Consider the following 24,818-nt stretch of genomic DNA (forward strand, 5'->3'; position numbering starts at 1 on the left):
CTTCTACTTCCTCTTCTTCTTTGTTGTCTTCTTCCTTCATCTTCCTTCTTCGTCTAGTTCATGTTCTTCGTCTTCATTGTCTTTTGCGTTGAAGAAGAGCTGAAACAAGCGATGATTGAGATTTTCCAAATTTAATATGCTTGAATATCATTTTCCTAACCTCACAACCTCAAAGCAGACAAAGTTCTGGAAGAGTGTGAATTGTCTTTGTGTTGGAGCTTTTTTCAGCATGAGTCGTCATCATCATCAGCAGCAGCAGCAGCAGCAGCAGCAGCAGCAGCAGCAGCAGCAGCAGCAGCAGCAGAAGCAGCAGCAGAAGCAGCAGCAGAAGCAGCAGCAGAGGTTTCAAACGCTCGAGCGTTGCTCCTCCACACACAGCAGGGCTGTGACTTACTGACACCGGCTTTTACCAGAGTCACTGCAGCTCCTTCCAACACAAAGACATAAACAGCAACCTGCTCTGACTTCCAGTCACACCATTTTAGAGCGTCATTACAGGCACCATTTTATCAAAGGATCCACTGTCACTTTTCCGTTGTCAGGTCACAAACGTGGTGAAACACTTCTGCGCCGAGCAACGATGAGAAAATATTCTCTTTACCGGTTTCACCGCTGAATGTTTTCAGTGTTTAACTCGTCAGAAAACGGCTGCGTGTACTGATCTCCACACGGAACAGTTTATACCATCATCAGCAGCAGTTGCAGCCTTGTGTTTATGTGTGTGTTACGCTGTAGTTGTCCCCTCTCTTCTTTGGAATCCTGTTTTTCCTGCTTCCTGCTGCCAGGACACACGCTGAGGTTTTGACAGTTGTCTTGTAAAAGGTTTATTGGCAGAAAATTGAAGCTCGATCAGTAGAGCATTGCATCATCGAGTCCAACGGTCAACTATTTAGTGACATCTAACAACCAAGTGGGAGGACATTGAGCTTGTATCCAGAGGGCTGCTGGTTCAAAACCTAGACTTGTGGGTTAGTGTTTATCACTGGTGTGTAATAGGAACCGGACAAAATTCACTAACACCAACTTTTTCTTGTGCTTTCTTGTGTGGCTGGCATGTGCATATATAGCAGGGGTCCCACGCCTTGGTTGACATCAAATTCAAGGACTTTCCAGGACTGATTCTGTCAAATTCAAGGACTGAATGTGCTGAAACAGCTTAAGATGGGACGTCAACTTGTAAGAGCCGCTACGCCCCATGATGGCGTCCACTTTTGGACCAGTGATTGTCCTTGGGATCTTGGTCAAAGTCAGTCTTCATTTGTCTTTGGTGAGACAGAGACATTTCCCAGACCCTCTCTTGCTTAACTTTACTCGCTCATTGTTCTGCACGGAATCTCACGTCAACGGCGGAGAGAGAGAGAGACAGTGGACAGTGGACAGTGTCCTCAACACTGCTGGTAATTATGACTCGACATTTGTCCCGTGTCAAGCAATGCAAGGCAAAAACAGCAGGTGGCGTCATAACAAACGAGGGAAACATTTACCCAAAATATCAACTTCACTTCTTTCTTGCAAAAAATTCAAGCACTTTCAATTACCCATGTCTATTTAGGGCAATTTTCAAAAACGTTTTAAGGATCTTGAAATTTTTCACAAAGATTTCAAGGACCCATGTAACTACTTCAATAACTTATTCCATCTATTACTAAAATGTTTGAAATAATAAATAAATAAAAGTGAATAAACATGTCCAGAGTGAGACTGAAGTGATTTAAGAAGGATTTAACTACAGTTTGTGCCTGTAGATTTTGGCTCCGCGTCTGGTGTGCCTTGAGTAAACAATGTTTAACAAAAAAAACACTCATCTATCTAATTAATCTAGAAATAAATAAATAAAGTTAATTATTATTTCTCCAAAATCACATGCAAATGTATATATATGTATATATATATATATCTCCATTTAACTGGACTGCAGTGAGCAGTGGAGGAAAAAGTAGTTAACACAGTATAAGTGTAGTGAAGCAGAGACAGAAACTTGGAAGTGTAACCAAGGGCAAACGCACAGTATGAGTCAGGCATATGCACACGGTATATTGAGTCTGGGCTCTGGACAAATCTCTGAGGATATTAAACTTTCACAGCACCCTAAAGCTCTGAGTGAGAGGTTTATAATAGATGCAGCGTGTCTATATCAGACTATACTTCAGGGACAATGCATGATACACTCTCTCACTCGTACACTTTCTAATTCAGGTTAAAGAAATGTGCGTTTGTTTACTCACACGCTTCCTCAATCTAAGACCAGAGGGGGATATTTTAGGCGTTATTTAATAAAAAAGAGAAAAGCAAGTGAGGTCCCGACACTGAAAATGGAGCACATCAAATATTTAAAATGATTTGGTTCATGGTGCCGCCGCAGCAGCAGCAGCAGCAGCAGCAGCAGCAGCAGCAGATATGGAGCAGATGTGGGACTTACTGAAAGCAGTCTCTCTGAGCGGAGACGTTCTTCAGGTACTGCTTCAGAGCCTCGCAGAACTCGCCGAGCTTCTTCTGGGAAACCACCATCTCCTGACGAATCAGCAGCAAGGACTGCACACACAGAGAGAGACAGAGAGAGAGACAGAGAGAGACACAGAAAGAGTCAACTTTGATTTAAATGCAAACACACATATTTTAAAACACATTTGTCACTGACAAATCACTTCTCAAAGCAAAACTAAATGGGATCTTTGTTTACAGTCTCCAGGAAAAGGTAATAACTGCTTGGATCTTGTGTTGAGAGAGACCACCGTATTGTTTAAAGCTGCAGTTTATAACCTCTTTGTGATGCTGATGTTATTATTCTTGCCATGAACAGGCATGAACAGAAACAATGTTGTTATCTGTGAGGCATGTCTCGACAAAGCGAGGCGTCGTCTGTGGCAGAAAACACAGAGAAGCCGAGATGAATAACGTCACAAGTGGATTCTACTCCTAAAAAAATAAAAATAAACCTGGATGTTCAGAAGACTTCACAATTTTGGCTTCTTACAAACATAATTGTCTGATTTTGAATATGAGTGTTGCTGCTGTTCACTGCACCACGCAGCTCCAAGTTTGTTTTGGATGAATAAAGCTGAGTTCCAGAAGCACCGTCCAAAGAAAGAGTTGTGTCTGTGATTGTGTGTTGGGGAGATACACACTAAGTTTTTCTAACACTCTGTCCCTCTGGTTGTAAAAAGTACGTGTTAATCACTCTGTCTTCTCCTCTCTAACCTTATTTACCACCCTGCTAACTTGCTCCAAGCTCTTCAAATCTTTACTCCAACTTTACCTGATTGTGCCCCTGATACTGAGTCTCCTCTGTCACAGAGATGAAGACATTAAATCCTGAGCATCCTTAAAGACAGGGACCTAAGCACAATTTGATTTTGGGGATCTTTATCAACGCTAATAATAAAGCGTTGATAAACCACATGATGTTGTTGCTGGATGGCAGATTCTTACCATTCCTGTGTATTAGCTTTAATCTTGAATGGAAGCAATCTCAGAAAGATTTTCGTTGAGTTTACTATGAGGTGCATTTGGTGTCAGTCTACTAAAAAATGGCGCCAATACATTTGATGTAAAAATGACTTTACTATTTTTTTAATTAATGCAATAACAATAAATGTAGAGCAAGAAAAGGATAATAAAGAAATGATATTACACTATCATTAAATATTAAAGTAAACTTGGAAATAACACAGAGGTCATGCATGTTAACCCCCTCAAACGCGACTGCAAAGCCACAGATATAACAATAATCTGAAGGATTATCAAAGGTTCCTCGGCCTCTGCCACTCAAGAAAACACTGCTGTTCCCTGCGGCTCACGCAGTTCGTTCTCTAAATATTTCCACTCTTTTCCTCTGTAATGACACATAATCCCAGTTGTGTTTGAGATTTCATAAGTGACTGCAGAAGGAGCACAGTCTCTTACATGAGGATTATCACATCACGCAGCTGTCAGAGGAAAAAACGAGGACATAAGAGCGCTCCCGTACACCGAAGAGATATTTGCAGCTCGTACATGAGCGGCGTCTAAGTCTCAGACATTATCTTCCAGTCGCATGCTCGCTCCGTGTTCTTCGGCCGCTTTGATTGTACGTTTTTACTGCCGCGTGTTTATCTCCCAACATCACTGTTTATCTGCAGCCATTACCTCAAATCGCTGTTATGCGGCAAAAAGCACTGCTGCACCATTAAGCTGCATGAATGAGTGAACGCGCCCAGATGTTTTTCCAGTAAAGATATGTGTGTGTGTGTGTGTGTGTGTGTGATTTAGGAGGCTCGGGCTGTGAGTGCAGCATCTTTAACAATGAACAAACCTGAACAAGTACCTGGAGTACACACACACACACACACACACACAATCACACACACATTGTACCAACTCAATTAGAAACACGCCATTGCCCAGCAACCTCAGTTAATCGAATCACTACCACTCCATTAACCGTCCGGCCTCCCTGACCAAATCACTGCGATTACATCTGCTCCCCACTGACACTGTGGCCCTGCAGAGGCGATAAATCACAAGCCGTTTTCACTGTCCTGCGAAACCTCTGCGTTAACGGTCAGCTTCAAAGTGTACGGACCTTTAGTCATTCATTCATTCATTCATTCATTCATTTTATACAGTCCACATTGAGCATGCACAAGGAGTGAGAGACAGTGTGAAAGCCAAGCTCCGCGAAAGTGGCTAAAATAGAAATGAATTGAACATACAGTCAATGAAAGTTCTAGCTAACAAAATAAAGGACTGCCTGGTGAGAATGAGTGTGGACAGCGACAGAACAAACATACAGCGTGTGGAAACCCACCTGAGCAGGTAATACTACCTATAGACCATATGACAGGAATCGACAAGCAAGGACAGTCGGAGTTCATCCGCTCGATTATGAAGGAAGAACTTGCAGTAGCTCGAACCACAATTCAACCACAACTGAACTCTCTCAAAGCACAAATGGAGGAATGTGGTCGGAAATTAGATGGTGTTGAAAATGGACTGAATGATATGGAAGAGTGTGCTGCTGCACTTGAGGAGATGGATTTAAAACATCTCCATAAAGAGAACGCTGAACTCTGTGATAAATCGGAAAGACTGGAAGTGCACAGTCGGAAATTCAATTTAAGAGTGCACGGCCTACGGATAGGCGCAGAAAAGGGGAATCCTACAGCCTACGTGAACAATGTTATTAAAGGCAAGATCAGGACTGAGCCAGTGGTTGAAATTACCCAGCGAGTAGGCTCCGGGAATAAGACCATGATTATGAGGATGCAACGTCATACGGCAAAGGAGGAGAAATTGGTGTTGTCCAAAACAGAACGCACACTCAGACATGGGGAGATGGAGCTCCTGTTCTTCCCTGACCTAACGTCGGACATGGTCAAGCTCAGGACTGCAGGTGTAAAACATGGAATTATTCACGTTACGCATGGAAATGAGGAGGATTACCAGGATGCAGAGGCTTACTGGAACTGTGGATAAATCAATAAAATGAAATTCAAAGAATGAATGAAATTAGTGAAAATAAGTGGGTATATAAAGATGTTACTTATAGACCAATAAGAAAACAGCATTGCTTTTAATGAATACAATTGGTAAATTATTTCCTGAAATGAAAACACAGACATCTGTGAACATAGATTTGGTCTGAACGTCATATTTATTACAGGATTTATGAAATGCACTCTCAGGCACTTTATTTATTTTTTTAAAAGGCAAAATAGAAGAGTGGCAACATAATTAAACCTCTTGCAGACTATTTTATTTTAAGCCACTGCACCTGTGCCATTAATGTCATTTTTATGTCACCTGTAATAATAATTATAATAATAATTTCACTGCTTGGTGGAAATTGAACACTTCATTCTGGCAACAGAATGTGGGGAAAAACAGGAAATGTGCTATTTTTAAATACACGAGAGAAACAAGACTTTTTGTTTTAACTGTGTTTGGTGTTTTTTTTTTAACAAATAATGTCAGAAATATTTATTTATTTATTTGTATCGTGTTCTTTTTCTTCAACAAATCCATTTGTGACAATCAAGGTAACAGCCAGTGGTTCTCAAACTGTGGTACATGTTACACTGGTGGTACTTGGAGGAAAATTCAGAAATACTCTTCTATTCCATGTAGATGTGGACAAAACAGTCAGCGACAGACTTACAGACTAACGGGAGAACATTCTACTGGATCCCTAAAGATCTACAGAGACGATGGAGGTGAATCACTGCTAGGAAACGTGCTCACAGCGAGCGGAAGAAGACTGAACGACGGGAACAAACACAAGCAAAAGATTTCGTGGTTAACTCTCGTTAAATAATGGACGAACGTTAACGCAGCAGTAATTTACATTACACTGGCCTTTATTAATAATGTCTAAGTTATCCTAACGTGACCCACAGTGGAATGTTTAATGACACAGATCCAGATTGCGTCCATTTGTTTCCCCTCCAGCTCTCTTGTCAACTCTCAGTGACTCAGGAAGTTAATCAGGACGTTGATGCATGGAATGAAATAGGTGAGTTAAAGTTTGGGGAGAGTTGAATCACTAATCATGTCATAAAAGAGCCATGAACAATTCAAACGTATGATGCTTCCATGATAAACAATGACATGTAAGGTGGGATGTTCAGTGAAAACAGTCATCACTACCAATCGCATAATATATGATATAGTGAATGATCTGCCAGAGTCTGTGTGTGTGTGTGTGTGTGTTGTGTCAGCATCTACTGTGCAACCAAGCTTATTATTTCACCCATAAAAACCTGCAAAATTAGTGTTGTGTGTATGATTCTGTGTTTATAGGACACGGGTGACTCAACGAGTCGGGTGTGATTGGACGAGTGGTTGACTTATAACCATAAAGTCATGTGCAGCTTTGTTCAGAGGGCTTGTATAAATGTATTGATTTACTTTCTTTTTCCTGCTTCCTGTTAGCACTCAGCGCTGCTGCTGCTGCTTTCATCTTCTAAAGAGAACGGGGAAGAACAAAGGTTGTGGCTGGTTCTTTTGCTGCCACATAGAGACACGAGTGTTGAAATGTTCATGTCGTTGTCTTTGGTCCAAAGATTCTGAAATCCTAATGCACTCATAAGGACCAGGTTTTTGTCCCAGTGACGAGGTCAGAGACAGAGACAAGGTCCTTAAGAGGTAAGAAATACAAGAACTCACACACACATTCACACACACAGTCTGGAGACTTAACCTTAACCTTAACCATAACTACTATTGACCTAACTTTAACTTTAACCTTAACCTAACCCTCACTTGATTTTTGTCCCCATAATGAAGACAAGTCAACATAATATATGTTTCATATGTGAGTGAGGACACATCTTAGACATGCTGCATTCCCTAAACCCCTTACCCTTACCTTAACCATCACAACTAAGTATCTAACCCTAAGCCTTTACGGTGAAAAAGCCTTTTAAAGGTCAAAATGTCCCCAAAAAGATAGGATTGCATGTCTTTTTTAGACAATATATATTCAAGTGCACACACACACATTGATATGCACACCCCCTCCCCCCCCAGTGAGCTTTGCACTAACAAAATTATAAAATATGCAGAGATCATTACCCTCCATCAAGGACACACACACGCACACACACATCACCAAAAAGCCCTTACAGGACATGAGGACAAGCCAAATGTGCTCACTTTCCAAAAATGTGTTCACTCCCTATGTTTTTTTTGGTCATCACAAAGATTATAGTAGTATAGAACTATAGTGCCAAACCCTATCCCTTAACCTAAACCTAATAATAACCCTAAAACCAGGTCTTAACCCTGGGAAAGCACTTTAAATGTCCCCACAAAGACATAAATACAAGCACATACACACAGGACATTCTGGTTTCACAGATTTAAAGGTCATGCTTAGAGTTGGGGTCAGATGTAGAGGTCATGTGATGTCAGAGCGTGTCCTCACAGGCGTAGAAAGACAAACGCGTGTGTTTGATATGCTGCAGCCTACTGGGTTTGAACATGGGGGGAAGTGAAAGCATGTGTGTGTGTGTGTTATATAGAGATGGGGGGAACCAGTCTGGCGTTACCATGGGAACTGGGAAATACCAGTTTGTCAGTTGCAGGTCTTCATGTCACACCTCTCGTCGTTCTTGACTCTTTGGTCTCTGGTCTTCTCCCTCAGGTCTTTTCCTCTCTCTACTTCTCTTCATCGCCCCAGTTCCTGCCTTACGTCTGTCAAACCTCCACTTCTGCTCACTTCTTTGTTTTCACCCCCCTTTTTTCTTTTTCTTTTTCTTTTTTATTTATCTCTCTTACTCATCCTTCCTTTTACTTCATCATCACTATCCCTCCTCCTCCTCGTGCTCTGAGCTCAAGGAATCCTTCATTTATTCAAAGAGCACAAAAAAAAAAAAAAAAGAACGGTGTCATTAGCTCGGGCATCATTTGCATATCTCCTCTCTGTAGATGGATGACTCCAGTGCAGCTCGCAGTGTCCTGAGCTGCGGCTGCTGCAGTGGGAATAGAATAGTAATAAGATAAGAGAAATAAAAAGAAGCACAGTCAGGTCTGCCTTTTTTTGGCCTTTAGGATCCTGTTCTTCCTTGTTTTCTGGCTATTTGCTATAATACTTAAAGCTGTAGTGTGTAACTTTGAATTATAAACAAAATAACAGCAGTTTAAAGGCATTTAAAGCTGCAGTAATTGTTTTTTTGTTGTTGCTGTTGCTGCTGTAGCCCATGTCTTTGGCCACTTGGTGGCAGAGGTTTAAAACTATCTGTATCAGCAAAAACTTCTCTTTTGCTTTTACCAACGACTGAGAATGTGTCTTTTGTGTCTTCAAATGAGACGAGTGGACGAGGAGTTGTGAGAACACTCCGTGAAGACTCAACGTGAACGCTAAAGCCACAAGGTGAATGTATTTGGTGATGTTTTTTTTCTGCTTTTGCATTTTCCGGGCCACCGTACTATTGTTAGCAACGGCAACTAGCATGCAGGTTTCCTTTAATGCATGGAATCACGTCAAAGAGCCGGTGTGATGTCCTGATGTCTTTTTAAGGGAAAAACAGAGGACAAATAGGCAAATGGGAAACTTTATAAGACTTTTAAGACAAAAACGAATGAGACAAATTAAACAATTATGAACTTCATTCATCTTCTACGGCTTTATCCTCCACATGATGGCCTGCTGGTTCCAATCCTAGCTGACACAACCATACCCTCACACCTACGGTCAATACGGAGTGTCCAATTAACCTCTGTGTGTTTTTGGATTGTGGCAGGAACCCGGAGAACCCGGAGAACCCGGAGAACCCGGAGAAAACCCACAAAGACACGGGGAGAACATGCAAACTCCATGCAGAAAGGTCTTTGTTCTGACAGACTCACAAATCTGGGTCTTGTGTTTATGCTGCAAAGACAACAGCAGTAACCACGTGTGGCCCACTTATGAGCTTCATACAACTAAAATGACAAGACAATGAGTTAGTACGGCACAAATGGGACGTTCACATCTATAGTATAGTATATAAATAAATCCTCCTCAAGAAAAACACCTCATAATTCAACACAAGCTGAAATAAATCCAGCTTTTTTTATGGCCACCACCTTCACTCACTCAGTTGTTTTATCTGACAAACACAGAGATTCTCTCTGAGGCCGTGTGTCTTCTTTTTATCCCTGTGATTCTCTCACACACACACACACACACACACACATCAGATCTCTGTGAAATCCTCTGATGCAACCTCGCCTGCGTATGGATTCATCAGGGGGTATCACCGCTCTGTGAGGATCTATCTTCCATCTCAGTGTTGCTGCAGTGATTCACGTTAGCGTATCTCCACTCACAGAGGACGTCCAGCAGCTAAGAAGAAGACAACAATGATCCGTGCCTGATTCCACACAAACACGTTTTTAAGGTTTCAGTTTCCAGCTGCCGTTCACTCTTCTGGAAATGTAGACATTTATAGCCTGACTGTTTTCTTCTACCTCAGTTGTGACTCCACAGTTTAACCGTTTAACACCATGAGATGTTCCAAAGTGACAAAGACTAACAGTCCTAACACTACACAACTTGATTCTACTGTTTTTTTTGATTGATTTGATCCAAGTGAGCTGTAATGTGACGTCAACAAGACTGCTGGCCACTGATTGGTCAGAGAGTATCGTCACTTCCTCTCTCTGATCAGACTTCCCTCTCCACGACCACCTCTTCCTGCTCTTTCAGGGGAATCCCGAGGTGTTCCCAGGCCAGCTGAGAGGCATAGTGTCTCCAGCGAGTCCTGGGTCTTCCCCGCCCGGGACGTCCTCTCCATGGGACGTTGCCTCAGAACACCTCACCAGGGAGGTGCCATTTTTCAAAAAACGGCAAGAGCGTTAACCAGTGAGGAGAAATTATCCATCCATCCATCTACTGCACGTAGCTACATAGTGAATATTTTGGTCCATTTACTGTATGTGAGAATCGTTATGTACTGATGTTTTTTTTTAGCACCAGCTCCGTTTCTGAGCAAAGAAAACGAACTGCCTTGACTTTCATTTTCTGTGTTCTGCGACTTCCTCTGCAGTCGCTGTGGCGAGCGCTCCGCCTCCGTCTCTGTGGATCTATAGATCTGTGCCTGGCTGCTTTAACTACCTGCCGCTTTGACTCTTTGTCCACTGCACCTTCATCATATTGACACGGTAGCAATATTGACATTATGCTTCACGTCCACTGAGCCTCTCTGTATCAGAGTGAAATAATGCTGCACTTACACTGTTTGTGTGTAACTCTGTGCTTCAGCTTTGATAGTTTTCACCTTTTATATTCTCTTGTACTTTTATTTGCCTTTGTTCCTCCTGACCTTCGCTTTCCTTTCACAAAATGTGCAATAATATATAATAATAATATATCCGGTCTTTTGTGTTGTTAAGTGGTTTCACTGTGTTTCGATGATGAATGAATAACGAAAGTAACAACTTTCCCCTGGTGATTCCAAGTGTTTGTGACTGTGACTGAGTCGCTGGATGTGGGTAAATGACGCGTGACTGCTCGACTTCTCTGAGCGCTCGTTCAGTGGCTTTAATCACTCGCCTCAGGGAAAAAAACATGTGTTATTATGCTTTAAAAAAAGAGATTAAATGTATGATTTACACTTTAAAACAATGAATTCTAGACAGTTAAAAAAATAACAAATACTAATAACTAAATTAACGTTTTGGTACGGGGGATAAATTGTGTTATTGAGCTTAAAAAGTTGCATTTAAAGTGAAAAAAATGAATGCTAAAAAGAAAGAAAATAATGGGTTTTTTTCAGTTATGTTTCATGTCACTTAATAAAAAAATAAAAAGTACAGTGTTAAATGTACCTTTTTGGGGGTAAAATCATGTAGTTGCACTTCAAGGTGGCATTTAAAGAGTTAAAATGATGACAAATTATTGGTTTTCAGTTAAAAAATCAATCCAAAAAGTAAAAGAAATAAATAAATACAGTGTTAAATATAATGGTTTTGCACTTCTTTGTTCCTCTCTCAGTGGGATTCTTTGTTGTTTTTTTGTTAAATTGGTTCTTCCTCTGTCTGTCATTTCTATCACTGGTGATAAATAAGACAATTTTTTATATCTTATTTTGGTCACAGAATCTGCAACTTATTCCCTTTATGCCATAAATAATCATTATTTCTGTCAGGAAACTTCATTTAAACCCTTTGGCTCACCTAATAAAGTCTGGTATACACAGTGGAACAGTATTGATTTATTGATGATTGAGTATTGATGATTGAGTATTGATGATTTTTCCTCCAAGTACCACCAGAGGAAGCACGTGTGCCACACTTTGAGAACCGTGCGTTTAATTTGTAGATTAAAAAAATGTTCCTCTTAGTGAACAGTTGGACAAAATCCTGCATCAAAAGAGTCAATGGAATCATTTAAAGTGAGAAAGACAATGAAGACAAAGCTCAAGGAAAGAGCTATCTTCTAGTCCCCATAATGTGACTGTGTAAACAGGTTTAGGTCCCCACAACATTAGTAATACCTGAACACACATCACACACAGACACACACACACACACACACACAGAGGAACAGTTACAGTGAACACTGTCAGCTTTGCTGGTTGCGTCGACTAATTTGTGTCACAGCAGAAAAGGAGGAAGGAAGGAGGAAGGAAGAGGAGGAGGAGAGAGGAGGGAGGAGGGGACGACGACAAACAGACATAGGGAGCTGCAGAGTGTGGGACGGTGGCTGATTATTGCACTTCACTGTGGTTATTGAATTTACAGAGTGACAAAAAACACCGAGAGCCTCAAGCCTCCTCTGTGTGCTGTGATGTAAAAAATGCAGATTTTCTCTAAAGGAAAAAGCAGCAAATGTAGCTGTTTTTTAAGTGAGTGTGGGCTCAGGCAGGTGTAGTGCGTGAGTGTTTGGGTCACAGGCGGGTTCATGGGAGAGACACGCTCAGCAAAAGCAGAGGTGATTATGTGTCAATTCTTTCATTTTTATATTAAAGTAAAGTACGGAAGAATATTAGAAAATAGATAAAACAGCACAATTCTGAGAAAGAAAGTCAAAATTCTTCTTTCATGTCTTCAAAGCTATTTTAAAACTACTGAAACTTCTCTTATATCAACTGGAATATATACAATGAAGGCCATTGTTTCTAAAGATAATACATTCAGTTAGTTACACAATAAGGTGAGATTCAAAATAAAAATAAAAGTAGCACATTGAGCTGAGGCTCATTTCACACGCTTGGGTTTCTGTTAAATTGATTTTTTCCACGTAAAACACACAAAGGAGAACGATGGATTATTCCCTGAGGGAAATGTGAGCATCTGTGAGGTCAGATGTCAAACTCTGCTCGAGCACCTGGAGCTGGCAGGAATTTTCCTCGATGACACTTCAGTGGGAGGTGGTGGGGGTGGGGGCAAGTATCCTGCAGGCACCTCTGGGCATGTTTCACCACTCTGCTGCCCTCCTGCCTCCATGAACCATGAAACATAAATACTGTCCGATTCCTGCTCTCATCCATGATTCAAGAAGAGAACCACTCCACCAGGGGCTGACCTCTCTCCCTCTCTCCCTCTCTCCCTCTCTCCCTCTCTCTCAGTATGTTTCCCCTCTCAATAATTCACTTACTTGGTCATAAATACAGATAAATAAATGAATAAAGCTTCACCGTCTGCAATATTCACCGTGTTCTTTCATAGAGAAACATCAGACTGAGACGTCATTTCTCACTTTTTTTGAACATCTTTCATTCTAACACCTTCACTTGTCGGTGTTTTATGTTTTTATGTCTTTTCATTTAAGTAGTTTTTTTTTGTCTATTCTGTGTTTATTCATAATTTGCTTTAAAGTTCCAATCGCATTATCATTATGATTTATTATGATTTCATGGAGTAACACGTTTTAAAAGTCTAGTTTTAGTCAAACTAACACAATAATTCTGCTTTCTCTAATGTCATCTCATGTAAACTCCACTGGAGCTCATCTGCAGGCTTCACACGGACACATGTGACCTTTCAACGCTGCACAAACTGCAATAAAGATTAGTGTAACATCCCAATATGTGAGAATCACATATAAAAAGGACCAAAACAGACCACCTCTGATTAAATATTTAATGTTTAAAGGTCTCAAAAAGACACAACACACACACACACAGACTTAGTGAATTTAAAGGTGCCTGTGCACTGAATATCTGCCTTAATTAAGGATAAAGACATGTTCCTAGTACATCCACACATAAACCATCTACAACTGTAGAAATGACAACTATTTAGTCTTTTTTGTTAACGTTAGGTTGATTTTTAAAGCTTTCAGCAGAGCTCATTACACTCTGACATGGCTGACATTTAAAGTCCTTTTTATTTCGGCTGGAGGAGCTCCCCCAAACTGAGGAGACCCCAATGTAGAGGCAGAACTCTCTAGAGGGGGATTATTATAGATTCCCATCTGGACTGGGAACATTTCAGGATCCCACAGGACAGGAGGAAGTGGTGGAAAGTGAGGGAAACTAACGCCTGGGACACCACCATGTTTAGCCTGCTGCCACTGTGACCCCCAACCTCAGATAAGGCCAAATCCATAGTTTCCATGGCTGATCGGTCTGCTTCACCATGTCTAAGCCGGTATGCGTGGACTCCAGGGTTGTACATTTCATGACTTTTGCTTCACTCTCAGTTGAAAAAAGAAAGTCAGTTATAGGCACATCTTTTCCTTTGTACATTAGCGGTAAGAAAGAACAAGGCTCTTTGTGGCCTCGTCAGGCTTCACAGAAACTCTCTGAAGACACAGATGAACCTGTTTTTAATGCATCTGTGAAGGTTCTCGCTCATCCAGGTCATAAATATGTTCAGGAGTGATGCTAAGCTAACTTCTCCTGAGAAGAACCTTTTTCCTGTCATCTGCTCAAGCTCTAAGTCCCAGCAAAGGTTCAGCTTAGCAACCCACTTTACTTAGAGACAGTCTGACTGCACCCACTCAGGATAACACACGCCTTTAGAAATACACAATCCACTGGGAAAACTACAGGCCTGTTTATAAAGACAAAGACGAGACGGACGGAGCCTTTTGTCAGTGTGTTGCGCTTAATTTCGTCTGCCGTTGTGCACGTCACAGAAGAGCTTACGATAATGGGCTGAAATGGAGCAATTCCACAAGGATATTGTGGGGGCAGTAAAGAGTAAATAGCCCAATGAGTGAGGAAAACAACCAAGGAGAGTCTTCACCAGGGATCAGAAAGTAAAGGTGGTTGAGAGACTATTTTTTTGTAAGCAACTGAATATTTGTGCCAAAACATCGTAAAGTGCCTTCAAACGTCAAAAACCAAAACCCACGTTTGCTGCTTTAAGCTAACAATAGTGTGGACGTTGCAAAACATTTAGTTTAAGTTAAATTCTAGCAACAGAATCTATTTTAATCAGTTCATATTTTTTCAAAATAAAAGCTCTGAACACGATAGGAAATTTGAATGTTTTTGTGAAGACAAGAAAATAATTTGTTAAATCATCTGCCCGGGCCATGATACTGATGCCGATGGGCCAGTCCACGGCAGGCCACCAATTGTTGACCACTTGTTTAAACAGACATTTAGACATTTAGATGCTGCCAGAGTTTGGTGGTTTATCCCTGCAGCCAGAAAACAGAAGAGCGCGACTGCTTCCAGGCGCTCGGCTTCGCTCACTGGCACTGGTTTAATTCAAGAGGCTATTCCTTGAAGCATATTGTCAAAAGTTGCGGCGGACATATGGAAATATTGAAAATGCCACTTGTCTCTCATTGGCAACACCAATGAGTAATATTACTTACACTCAGTGGTCTTATATTCCACGTTTCCGCCTATTTCAGCTCAATTCTGAGGGATGTGGTGCCGTAAGTGACATACTGAGGGCCGGCTAAACATGAAAAGCCGAAAAAGAGCAGGGGTTTAGGGTTAGGGCCAAGATGACCCGGTAAGGCCATATAACAAGTAAAAAAATGTCACGGTAAAGGCTATATTATTATTATAAGTCCTTGGTCACTTCCGGCAGCACAGCCCTCCGAAAAATCTGAAAAATAGTTCTGACGCTGTGGGAAAAACTGTGCAGCCTTGGCAGAGGGTTCTCTAGTTTGCAGAGAGGATGGAAGTGTCTAAACATGCAGAGAAGTGGAAACAACTCGTCTGACACTGTCCAAAGAAAATAAAAATCCACCTACCAGTTTCACTAATTAGCACATTGTCTTGTTAATTTGTTGGTTGATGAGTTTGGAGGTGTTAGCTTTGCTTTTTGTTTTTCTGGCTCCTGTCTTCACTGAATAGTTTGTGAGCTGCCAGCGAGGACTTAGGATTTTTTTTTTAGGCTCCCACACAGATCTGACAGCAGTCCTCATTATTCATTTAAAGGCACAGTGTGTCAAATTTGGCAACAATTATCAGTAATAGAGTTACATTTCTATGAAAACCTACAGAATGTAACCTTCAGGTAGCGTCAAAGCTCAAAGGATAATTAGTTTGTCCATTGTGGGCTACCATGGAAACATAATGGTGGCCTCTGTAGCTGATATAAATATAAAAGCCTCATTCTGGGGGAATGAAAAACAACATCAAGTAACAAGTATCATTATTTTATCTTAAATTTAAGCCAGATGAAAATAACAAGTCTCATTACATTTTTACTTAGGGAGTTTTAATTGTTTTATTTCTGTGTTTTATTAATTAATTTAGTTGTTCAGTTGTTACAATTACGACCCAATATTGTTCAAGTGACACACACACATTTTGGTATTTTGAGAGTTACAGTGCAAAGAGCAGGGGAGCTGCACAAAGAGTGTGTGACCCATTCATATGCTAATATCTTAATATTTATAACCACTTTGCTCATTTGTCACAAATGTCCTCTCTCCTCTCACCTCCTGACAATCTGTTCCATTTATCAACACATAATTACAGCATTACTTCTTACACTTAAGGTTTTTAACTCTCTTTTCTTGTGTCTCATCCTTCACACTTATTTTTAAATGCCCACTTGTCACCTGCGTTGTTTGCCCACATTTTTCCTTTTATTAATCTGTTATAGTTTCGTGTTTTTAAAACGTGTTTGTTCTGCCAGCAAACGCAAACAGTACAGTAGTGAGGGAATCTCATTTAGTTTTTGGCAAAGTTATATTGAATCGTTACGAAAATGTGTGACAGAATATTTGGCTAAAAAATGCGAGAAATGCTACAGATTGTGTTCCTAACTTTTTTGTATACCGTGTAATCCTCTTGGTGGAGAGAACAGTTCCAAATGATCTATGGAGAGACACATTTCTACTTGTTTCTCCTGTTAAAAATTCTCAATTATGTATTTTATTGACATATTTTATTGCATTTTATTATGTTAAATTACTTTGTATTTTCACTGGATCTGCAGCTCCTGGTTGTCTTAGGCACCGTCCACACAGAGACGGCATTTTAGGGGAAACGGTATATTTTGAAAACGCTTCCCAGAGTGGGAAAACCGTGTAGACAGAGAATGCGATACACGAGGAAAACGATGAGGTCTTATTCACAACTCACTCTCTTGCGCTGTCATTCATTGTCTTGTGTTTTGGAGATTGTTTGACAGTTTTACCAACTGCTGTCAATGAAAAGCAACTAAAGTCAGTGTGAGAAGACACTAGATACTGTATCACGAGAACACGTCCCGTCTCTGCTGCTCTGCGCTCACACAGCCCTTCTGTGTGTGCGTGTGTGTGTGTGTGTGGGTAAATGGATGGATCTCACTTGTGCGGCAGAATTGTGCATTTGTGTAAAGTATTTAGGTTTATGACAGAAAGTTGCTAGACACTGCTTTTTAAAAAAATTAAAAAAGTCACAGAGAGTCTGTAAAGTCACTAAGTCTGCACACGTCAACGGCACAAAACGTAAATGTAAACAAACAGACACTATTTATCTTTCCTTCCCCTGGCTCAGGGTTCATTCTGTCTCCATTTCAGTTATTATATTTAATGTTTACAACGTCGTCTTCTCTATTTTTTGGTGTAATGTTACAGTGCAACTACAGTGTGATCCAGAGAGATATTTCATGAAACAATGATGTCTTTACAGGATTGTTTCTGTGTAGATGTGGCCTTAAACTGCTTAAACTTTAATAATATTATATATTTATTCATATCATTATATTCGTATGACTCATTGACTTATTTAAGACAAACAGTGAGTCAGAGGCGTCCACTTCACATGAGGGGAAATGGCTGGCGTAGGTTTGCGCTCTGTGCTGAGAGCTTTCTGCTTAATTATGTTTTATCTAGATGACGGCAGCTGCACAGAGCTGCTGTATTTGATGATGAAAAGATCTATTTGTAATGCTGATGTTTACAATACACTGACAATTACAATTTATTCCTGAAAGTCACTTTGGCCGCGTGTTTATTTACTTCTGTTGTCTTTCACACCGTTACATGTGCTTCTTCTTCATGTGCTCTCAGCGTCGTCTGTTTTAATTGCGTCTCTTTTCCCTTGTGCCCTCTCAGAGATTCATATCCTGACAATATATACAGTGCGTGTGATTGGTTTTCTCTCTTCAAATGACAGGAATGACTGTGAGCCCGCGGCTCAACGCTCACTTGTGTCCACTACAAGTAAAATACATATGCTAATTCAGCGCCGACAACTGCGGCTACAAAGTATCTCCATATCTTGTGTACAGTATATGATCTTATTATAATCCACTGTGCGGAGACACAACTCACTGGAGTGTCTTTGTGCGGAGAGGAGGGATGATTGCTGTTACTGAAAGGGACACCAGATGAAGGGTAATCATGTTTGGATCTGTCTCCTGGTGCAGAATAAAAGGTCAGGGGGGAGGAATGGACTGAGCCTGAGCTGTTAAGAGTGAAGAGGAGCGCGACCTTGTTCAGAGAAATCTGCGTGTGTTTGTGAGAGGGAGGGGTGCTGAGGTACAATGGGGTCAAAGGGTGATGTTCATCAGCTGCAGCATAAGAGGAGGAGCGAAGAGATGAAGAGGTGAAACATGGATGGTAAAATATTGAAGGGGGGAAATTTCACAAGGCTACAGCCACAGGAAGAAGTGGGAAGAGAAGAAGAAGGAGAAGACATCCAATCAGAACTGATCTCTGTGCGAGGTACGGAGGTTAGGTTGATCTGCCCGGATGTCAACACACAGCGGCAGAAATGATGGCGTTAGGAAGAAAGAGAAGAGACGACATGTGCTTGAATTTCACGTACAATGTTACTGCAGACAAAACTCTTTGTAAACAAACTCGAAACACAACAATCCTGAATCCACATTTGGAGGCGAGTCATCCAGACGCTGTTTTATCAGCTCAGCTGTTACAGTGCAGTTCAAACTTAAAAAAACCACCAATGCGACAAAGATTGGATTTTAGATAAAAAATACCCACTGATGTGCTGAAGATAATAAGTGCTAATGTTTCACTGTCTGCAAACTGAAACAAACATGTGACAAAAACAAGAATTGTATTTGATTTGATTATTAAGACTAATAAAAAGTGTTTAATATTAACATTAATAGATAGGATAATACAAGCAAACCTACTACACTCAACTAAATCTACTATAGATGTGTTCAACTAAAAACATCTCAGATGACTAAAATATGACTACAACTAAATGGTATTTTAGTCACAAGACTATAACTAAAACTAAATCAAAATTTGCTGTCATAATTAACACTTTAGTTAGTTAGTCACCTCCCACTTTCAAAAGGCATGACCAACTAATGTAGATGAAAATGTCTCTGTACGTTATTCTTACAACAAATCAGACCAATCGTCATTGACCAATAGATGTAGAGTGACAGAAGACGTGTTGCTTATTTAGTTTTCTAGTAGCCATGTCTATCTAGTAATGATGTTTTCTTGGGGGAGCTCTGTGGAGCAAGTCGCTTAAAACGATTGTGTTTATCACGCCATAATAGTCCTCCAACTCATACAACCCAATTGGTCATTTGCAGTGGATTGCAGCAGATTACGGCCCAAATAGCTGCAAATTAGGCGACAATATCATGTGATTGGCTAATTTGATCAAACGCCGTACTCAAGGTAAGTCTGTTATTGTCATTGTAAGTCTTTTTAAACCTTAACCATAATCTCACTAACACTCACTGACACTAACAGTGTCATATCGCTGGTATCTGGTGTTTGGTGGTTAACTTGGGGGTTGGGCGGCATATTGCTCCATAAACGCTATTCTCTCCATAATAATATAGACTCCATAACCATCTGATCACCTCTTTCCTCCACACGGCTGCTTATAAAAACAAATCTGCTGTACCATTCTTCCATTAGAGGCGTCCATTCCGTGTGCAGCCACGTGCCAAACGTGCTGCAGCGAGTATAAACCACTTTTAACAGCCACATGATACCTAATAAAGAGTGAGTCCATCTTCTTCAAGGTTCCTCATGTGTTCACGTGTTCACCGCTCAGAGACAGTGTTTAGCACAGCTTGGTTTTGAATGAGTGGCTGCCATTTATCCTCTGACCTCGGGCGTCAACAATGTTTTGTTTTTTTTTGCCCAGTGAACTGCTGATCGCTGGATATTTACTCCTGTTCAGATCATCCTCTGGGAACCCTGGAGATAAAAAATAATCCCAGTAGATCAGCACTTACTGGAATACTCAATCTGGATCTGTTCAGCCGCTGCCATGTGATTGGCTGATTAGAGATCTGCGGTAACAAGCAGTTAAACGGGTGTACCTAATAAAGTGACTGGTGAGTGCATGAGCAGGAGAGTGGCTCGCGACGGTTGCAGAGTTCATTTCATTGATTGTTGCCTTTGAAACAGACTGAGGTATTACTGGCACCAGTATAAAGTTACACCAGAAAGTGATGAATGGATCCTGAAAAAAAACTATTCCATGTGCTTTCATTACACATTATCTATCTATCTATCTATCTATCTATCTATCTATCTATCTATCTATCTATCTATCTATCTATCTATCTAGCTATCTGTCTGTCTCTCTGTCTGTCTGTCTGTGACTTGACGTTGATCATGTGCATGTTTTTGTGTTAAACGTTGACCTTGGATTTGTGCCCACGAGGACTTAATCCGCCAGGTCGTCTTCTCCTGTCTGTCGGAGACCAGGGTAACAATCACCTCCTGCACTTATACACACAGCAGTCGAGCCACTTATGACTTCCCGTTAGCTGCAGGCGAGTGGTGAGAGCCCCTGATTAAATTGTCCAGTTGTCATGGCCACAGACACAGAAAGGTTATTACACGAGAACACTCGCAGAGGCAGAAGTTTCAAATTACCAAAGACAAAGACAGAGCCGTAAAACAAGATTGAAAAAAGTAAAAATAAAACATTTTAGAAACCACGCTAATCTGCTTAGTCTTCAAGAGAGAAATGGAAAGGTTGAACAATTGAAGGAAAACCTTCAGTCATGAGGTGAGTTTGTATGCACACTTTAAAAACAAACAAATGTCTCCTACATTCATTTGACGTATTTTACAGCACAACGTACAAGGAGAGGCGGAAAGAAGCACACAACGCGAGCAAGGCAAGAAGTGACTTCTACTCCTGGACATTCATGTCAGACTTTAATCACAATTAAGCGAATTCGATTGTCTGATATTTACCGATATTTAACTATATTTGGTCCAACACTGCGTTACTTTGTGTTACTTTGTGTTACTTTGTGTTACCGCAAGATCTTGGCAATACGTGGATTCCACCCAGCCAATCAGCAGAGATCAAGCTACGTCCTTGTGAAATTTGACCAATCAGTGGAGGGCTCGTGATGCTCGAAATGTCAGTGCAGTTCAGGAAGACAAAAAGTAAAAGTACGGTAACAGCTCAAAGACTAATGATGTAAAATTGATGAAATCAATCAACTTCTATATCATGCAGGACAGGTGTCCCGGAGAACACTCTTCAAAACTGTTGTATAATGTTCTAAAAATAATGTTCTTCACTTTACTTTTTGAGTTTTTCTTTTTGAGCTTTTTGAGTTTTTCTACACAAAAATAAAACATTTTGAAAAATGTATTTCTAAGTATTTCTATGAGTGTCCTGAGGGTTTAGGAAGCGTCCTCTGTCAACAGAATGCAAAGCAAATCAAACACACAAACACATCACTGCTGCTGCTGCTGCTGCTGTTCACTGCACTACGCAGCTCCAAGTTTCCTGGATGCACATAAACAACACACTGTGCTGGGTTTACAACATATGACTTACACACAAAGCACCAGCAGAGGGTAGGAGCTGTATCTGCATGTGTGTGTGTTAGAAATAGCAATAATAACCAAATCACCTCAAAGTACGGCTGTAATTTAAACTGTCGCCCTTTTGCAAAGCAGCAGTGAGTGATGCTGCACACCGTGGTTGTGTGTTGCATACAACGGTTATTCACTTAACGTCTACTTACTGCGCTGGTGGTGCCATCTGTGTCTGTTAGCCTCTGGTGCAGATCAAACCAGACCGTCTGTGAGGGAAAAACACAACAACAACAGCAGCGGCAGCGTGTCAATCAACAAGAACAACGACGACGACGACAACAACAACAACAACAACAACAGCTTGAAGCAGACATTAGTTGCTTACTGTGAGACGTGATAATGGACACAGTGAGACTCAGACACAGACATGAAGGCAGGAGATGATGTGTTTTTAAGTTGCGTGAGGATCAGTGAGGAGAGTTTGGAGCTGCTGGAGGTGGAAACACGACAATGACAGGAGCACAAAGAAAAAAGAACGAGGGGTCTGGGTCTGGGTCTGAAGAGGAGACAGACGGAGGCTTTTGGTTCGTACTTTGTGCTGATTTCTTCTGTCATTGTGCACGTCGCAGGAGAGCTTACAATGACGAACGGAATGGAGCAATACTATCGGAAATTGTGAGGGCAGTATAGAGCAAATGAATGAAGAAGAGTTTATTGCAGGCATTTAAAACTGGCTGCCAGAAAACAGAGAGTGATTGTCAGGCACTCTGGGACGCAGCAGGTTTATTTCGGCACTGCCCTCTAGAGGAAGTATTGTGTAACGTCCATACTGATGTGGTATGTAAGTTTGGGACGGACAGACGGACGTGAAAGGCAAGAAAATATATATAAATAAATGAATTACGGTAAATTAAGGATATACTTTTCTAGTATCACAGCTAGTCGGCCTTTAAACTCTTTCTAAGAGGAACAACAAAGTACAGTACATGGAGTGTGTGTGAGAAGGTGATGAGACATTGATTTTCTGGTTCACGCCTCCTCCGCTCTCAGCGCTTGTGAGTCTGAGTTATATAAACCTGTTCCAATAAATCACAGGAACAACTGCGAGTCGCTTGTCACAAAGGAGAGCGATGAGCGGCGCTAACTGCAGAGTAACTGAGACTTTGACCAAACGCAGCAGGAAAAAAGTCAAGGAAAATGTGGTCAGGCTCAGTGGGCAGGCAACACACACACACACACACACACACACACACACTGGAACAAGCTTTAGGATAAAGGATTTGAACACTTGACACTCTGGTCACAGTTGAGCTGAAATAAAAGGTGACGTGTGTCGTTGATGGTTCAGCTTATGAAATATTTCAGGTGTGAAAACTCAACTACACAAACCACACTGTGATACTCAGTGTGTGTGTGTGTGTGTGTGAAGTGAAGTTAAAGACCTTTCCTTGAGTGGACAGTTACGGTGATAAAGGGCTGAGTGTTATGGACAAAAAGGTTATCGTCATACGAATCAGTCAATTCCATATTGATAATAACTGTGATTAATCTGAGATGATTAAAGATTTATTTTTTGCTCCTGAAAAGGTTAAAGAGACTCGTTAATTGAGTGTCTCCATTCTCTGGAGATTCTTCTGCCAGATCCTAATCCTAATCTGCAGATAATGTCCGAGTGATACACTATATAGACAAAAGTATTGGGACACTTGACTATTACACCATCAGGGACTGTAACGACATGCTCAAATACACATACAGTACTTAAATATGGAGTTTTTCCACTCTTCTTGGAAGACTTGCCTCAAGATTTTGAAGTGTTTCTACGGTGAATTTGTGTCAATTATGAGGTCAGAGACACTGATGTTGGACGACAGATTTCTGAGAGGCTCTCAATCTCTGTTCCAGTTCATCCCAAAGGTGTTCAATCATGGGGTTAAAGGTCAGGGCTCTTTGTGGGCCAGTCACAGAGTCTTCCAAACCAAACTCAAAGTCAAACTATGTCTTTATAGTCCTTGCTTTGTGCACTGGAACAAGGACTTCCTTTAAACTGTTGGAAGTATAGCGTTGTCCATTGCGTTGTCTTGGTATGCTGAAGCGTTAAAATTGTCCTTCATTGGAGATACGGAGCCTAGAGCCCAAATCCTCATTGAAACGGCTGAATTCAGTACCTAACAGGTGTGACTCTCACATTCACACCTCTGGTCAATTTAGAGTGTCCAGTTTGCCTCAATGCCCAAATCTACATGAGGGGAGGAGTCCAGGGAACCCAGAGAAAAGCCACACACACACACACACACACACACACACACACACAGGGAGAACAGAAAAACCTTGTTGTGACCCGGGTCGCGAACCAGAGTTCACGTCTGTGAACGACATAGTAATTCAATCTGAAGCAAAAGACTCAAAGCAGATCAAAAGTGTGTTTGTGCGACACAATAATTAACTTTACTGTCTACAAGAGCTTTAATTCATGGTCATAGATTATATTAACAGTGTAGCAGCTCTGAGTTGTGTATCCAAATATACGAGTTTATATTCATATATTTACAAACTGTATCCAAATCTTTATAAAGTAAATTGTGTCCGATGTCTGTTTCTATTAAATCATCTCAGACCGCCTTTGTAGTTCACGGCTGAACATAATCAAGTCTGAGCTCTGCCATTACACGACAGCGCTGTCGTGGAGTCATCAAAGTGAACACAATTGCCTCCTCCAGCAGAAAACTGAGAAGAAAGCTGCACTTTTTCATTTATTTGTGGTTGCTTGTCAGTGTTCTGCCTCAGTATCACTGACACCACATGTGCTGTTCTGAATCAAGGCCTCTCATCCTGACACGGACTTTTCCAGAGCACAGGAACAGTTTGGTTATTTTTGCCCTGCAGCATATCGAGTGCTGAAATGATATATTGTGTATTCAAAAGAACACTCAAACCTGCTGAGGGTGAATGTGAAAGAAAGAGAGAGCAGGTAAAATGAATTTGCTTTTTTTTGGATTGGGAGGTGGAGGTTTGCAGGTAACCGGATTTCCAGAGCAATGGAAATCATATTTTCGTGCACAGCATCACTCAGCGTGGAGATGGTTTTATTACTCATTCAGTAAACAATTCATGATTCTCTCTGACTGATGCGGTGTGACAAGATCATTTCCTCGTCCAAGACTCCTGCGCGGTCTTAATACCGAGACCCATGAAGGTAATCCCGCAACAAACAGAGCGGCGA

The 24,818-nt window shown here is 41.1% G+C and overlaps 1 protein-coding gene across 1 annotated transcript in view; it reads right to left on the bottom strand.

The window, feature by feature from the left end:
* necab2 (N-terminal EF-hand calcium binding protein 2) overlaps positions 1-24,818 on the bottom strand; it is a 147,154-nt gene that overhangs the window by 23,760 nt on the left and 98,576 nt on the right. The window contains exons 9-10 of the mRNA XM_058645367.1: positions 21,805-21,861; positions 2,420-2,532 (exon numbers count right to left, since the gene is read on the bottom strand). Of these exons, the coding sequence (XP_058501350.1) occupies positions 2,420-2,532; positions 21,805-21,861 (170 nt within the window). The remainder of the gene's footprint in view (positions 1-2,419; positions 2,533-21,804; positions 21,862-24,818) is intronic.

Source organism: Solea solea, chromosome 12 (assembly GCF_958295425.1).
Source record: "Solea solea chromosome 12, fSolSol10.1, whole genome shotgun sequence".
Lineage (NCBI taxonomy): Eukaryota > Metazoa > Chordata > Actinopteri > Pleuronectiformes > Soleidae > Solea > Solea solea.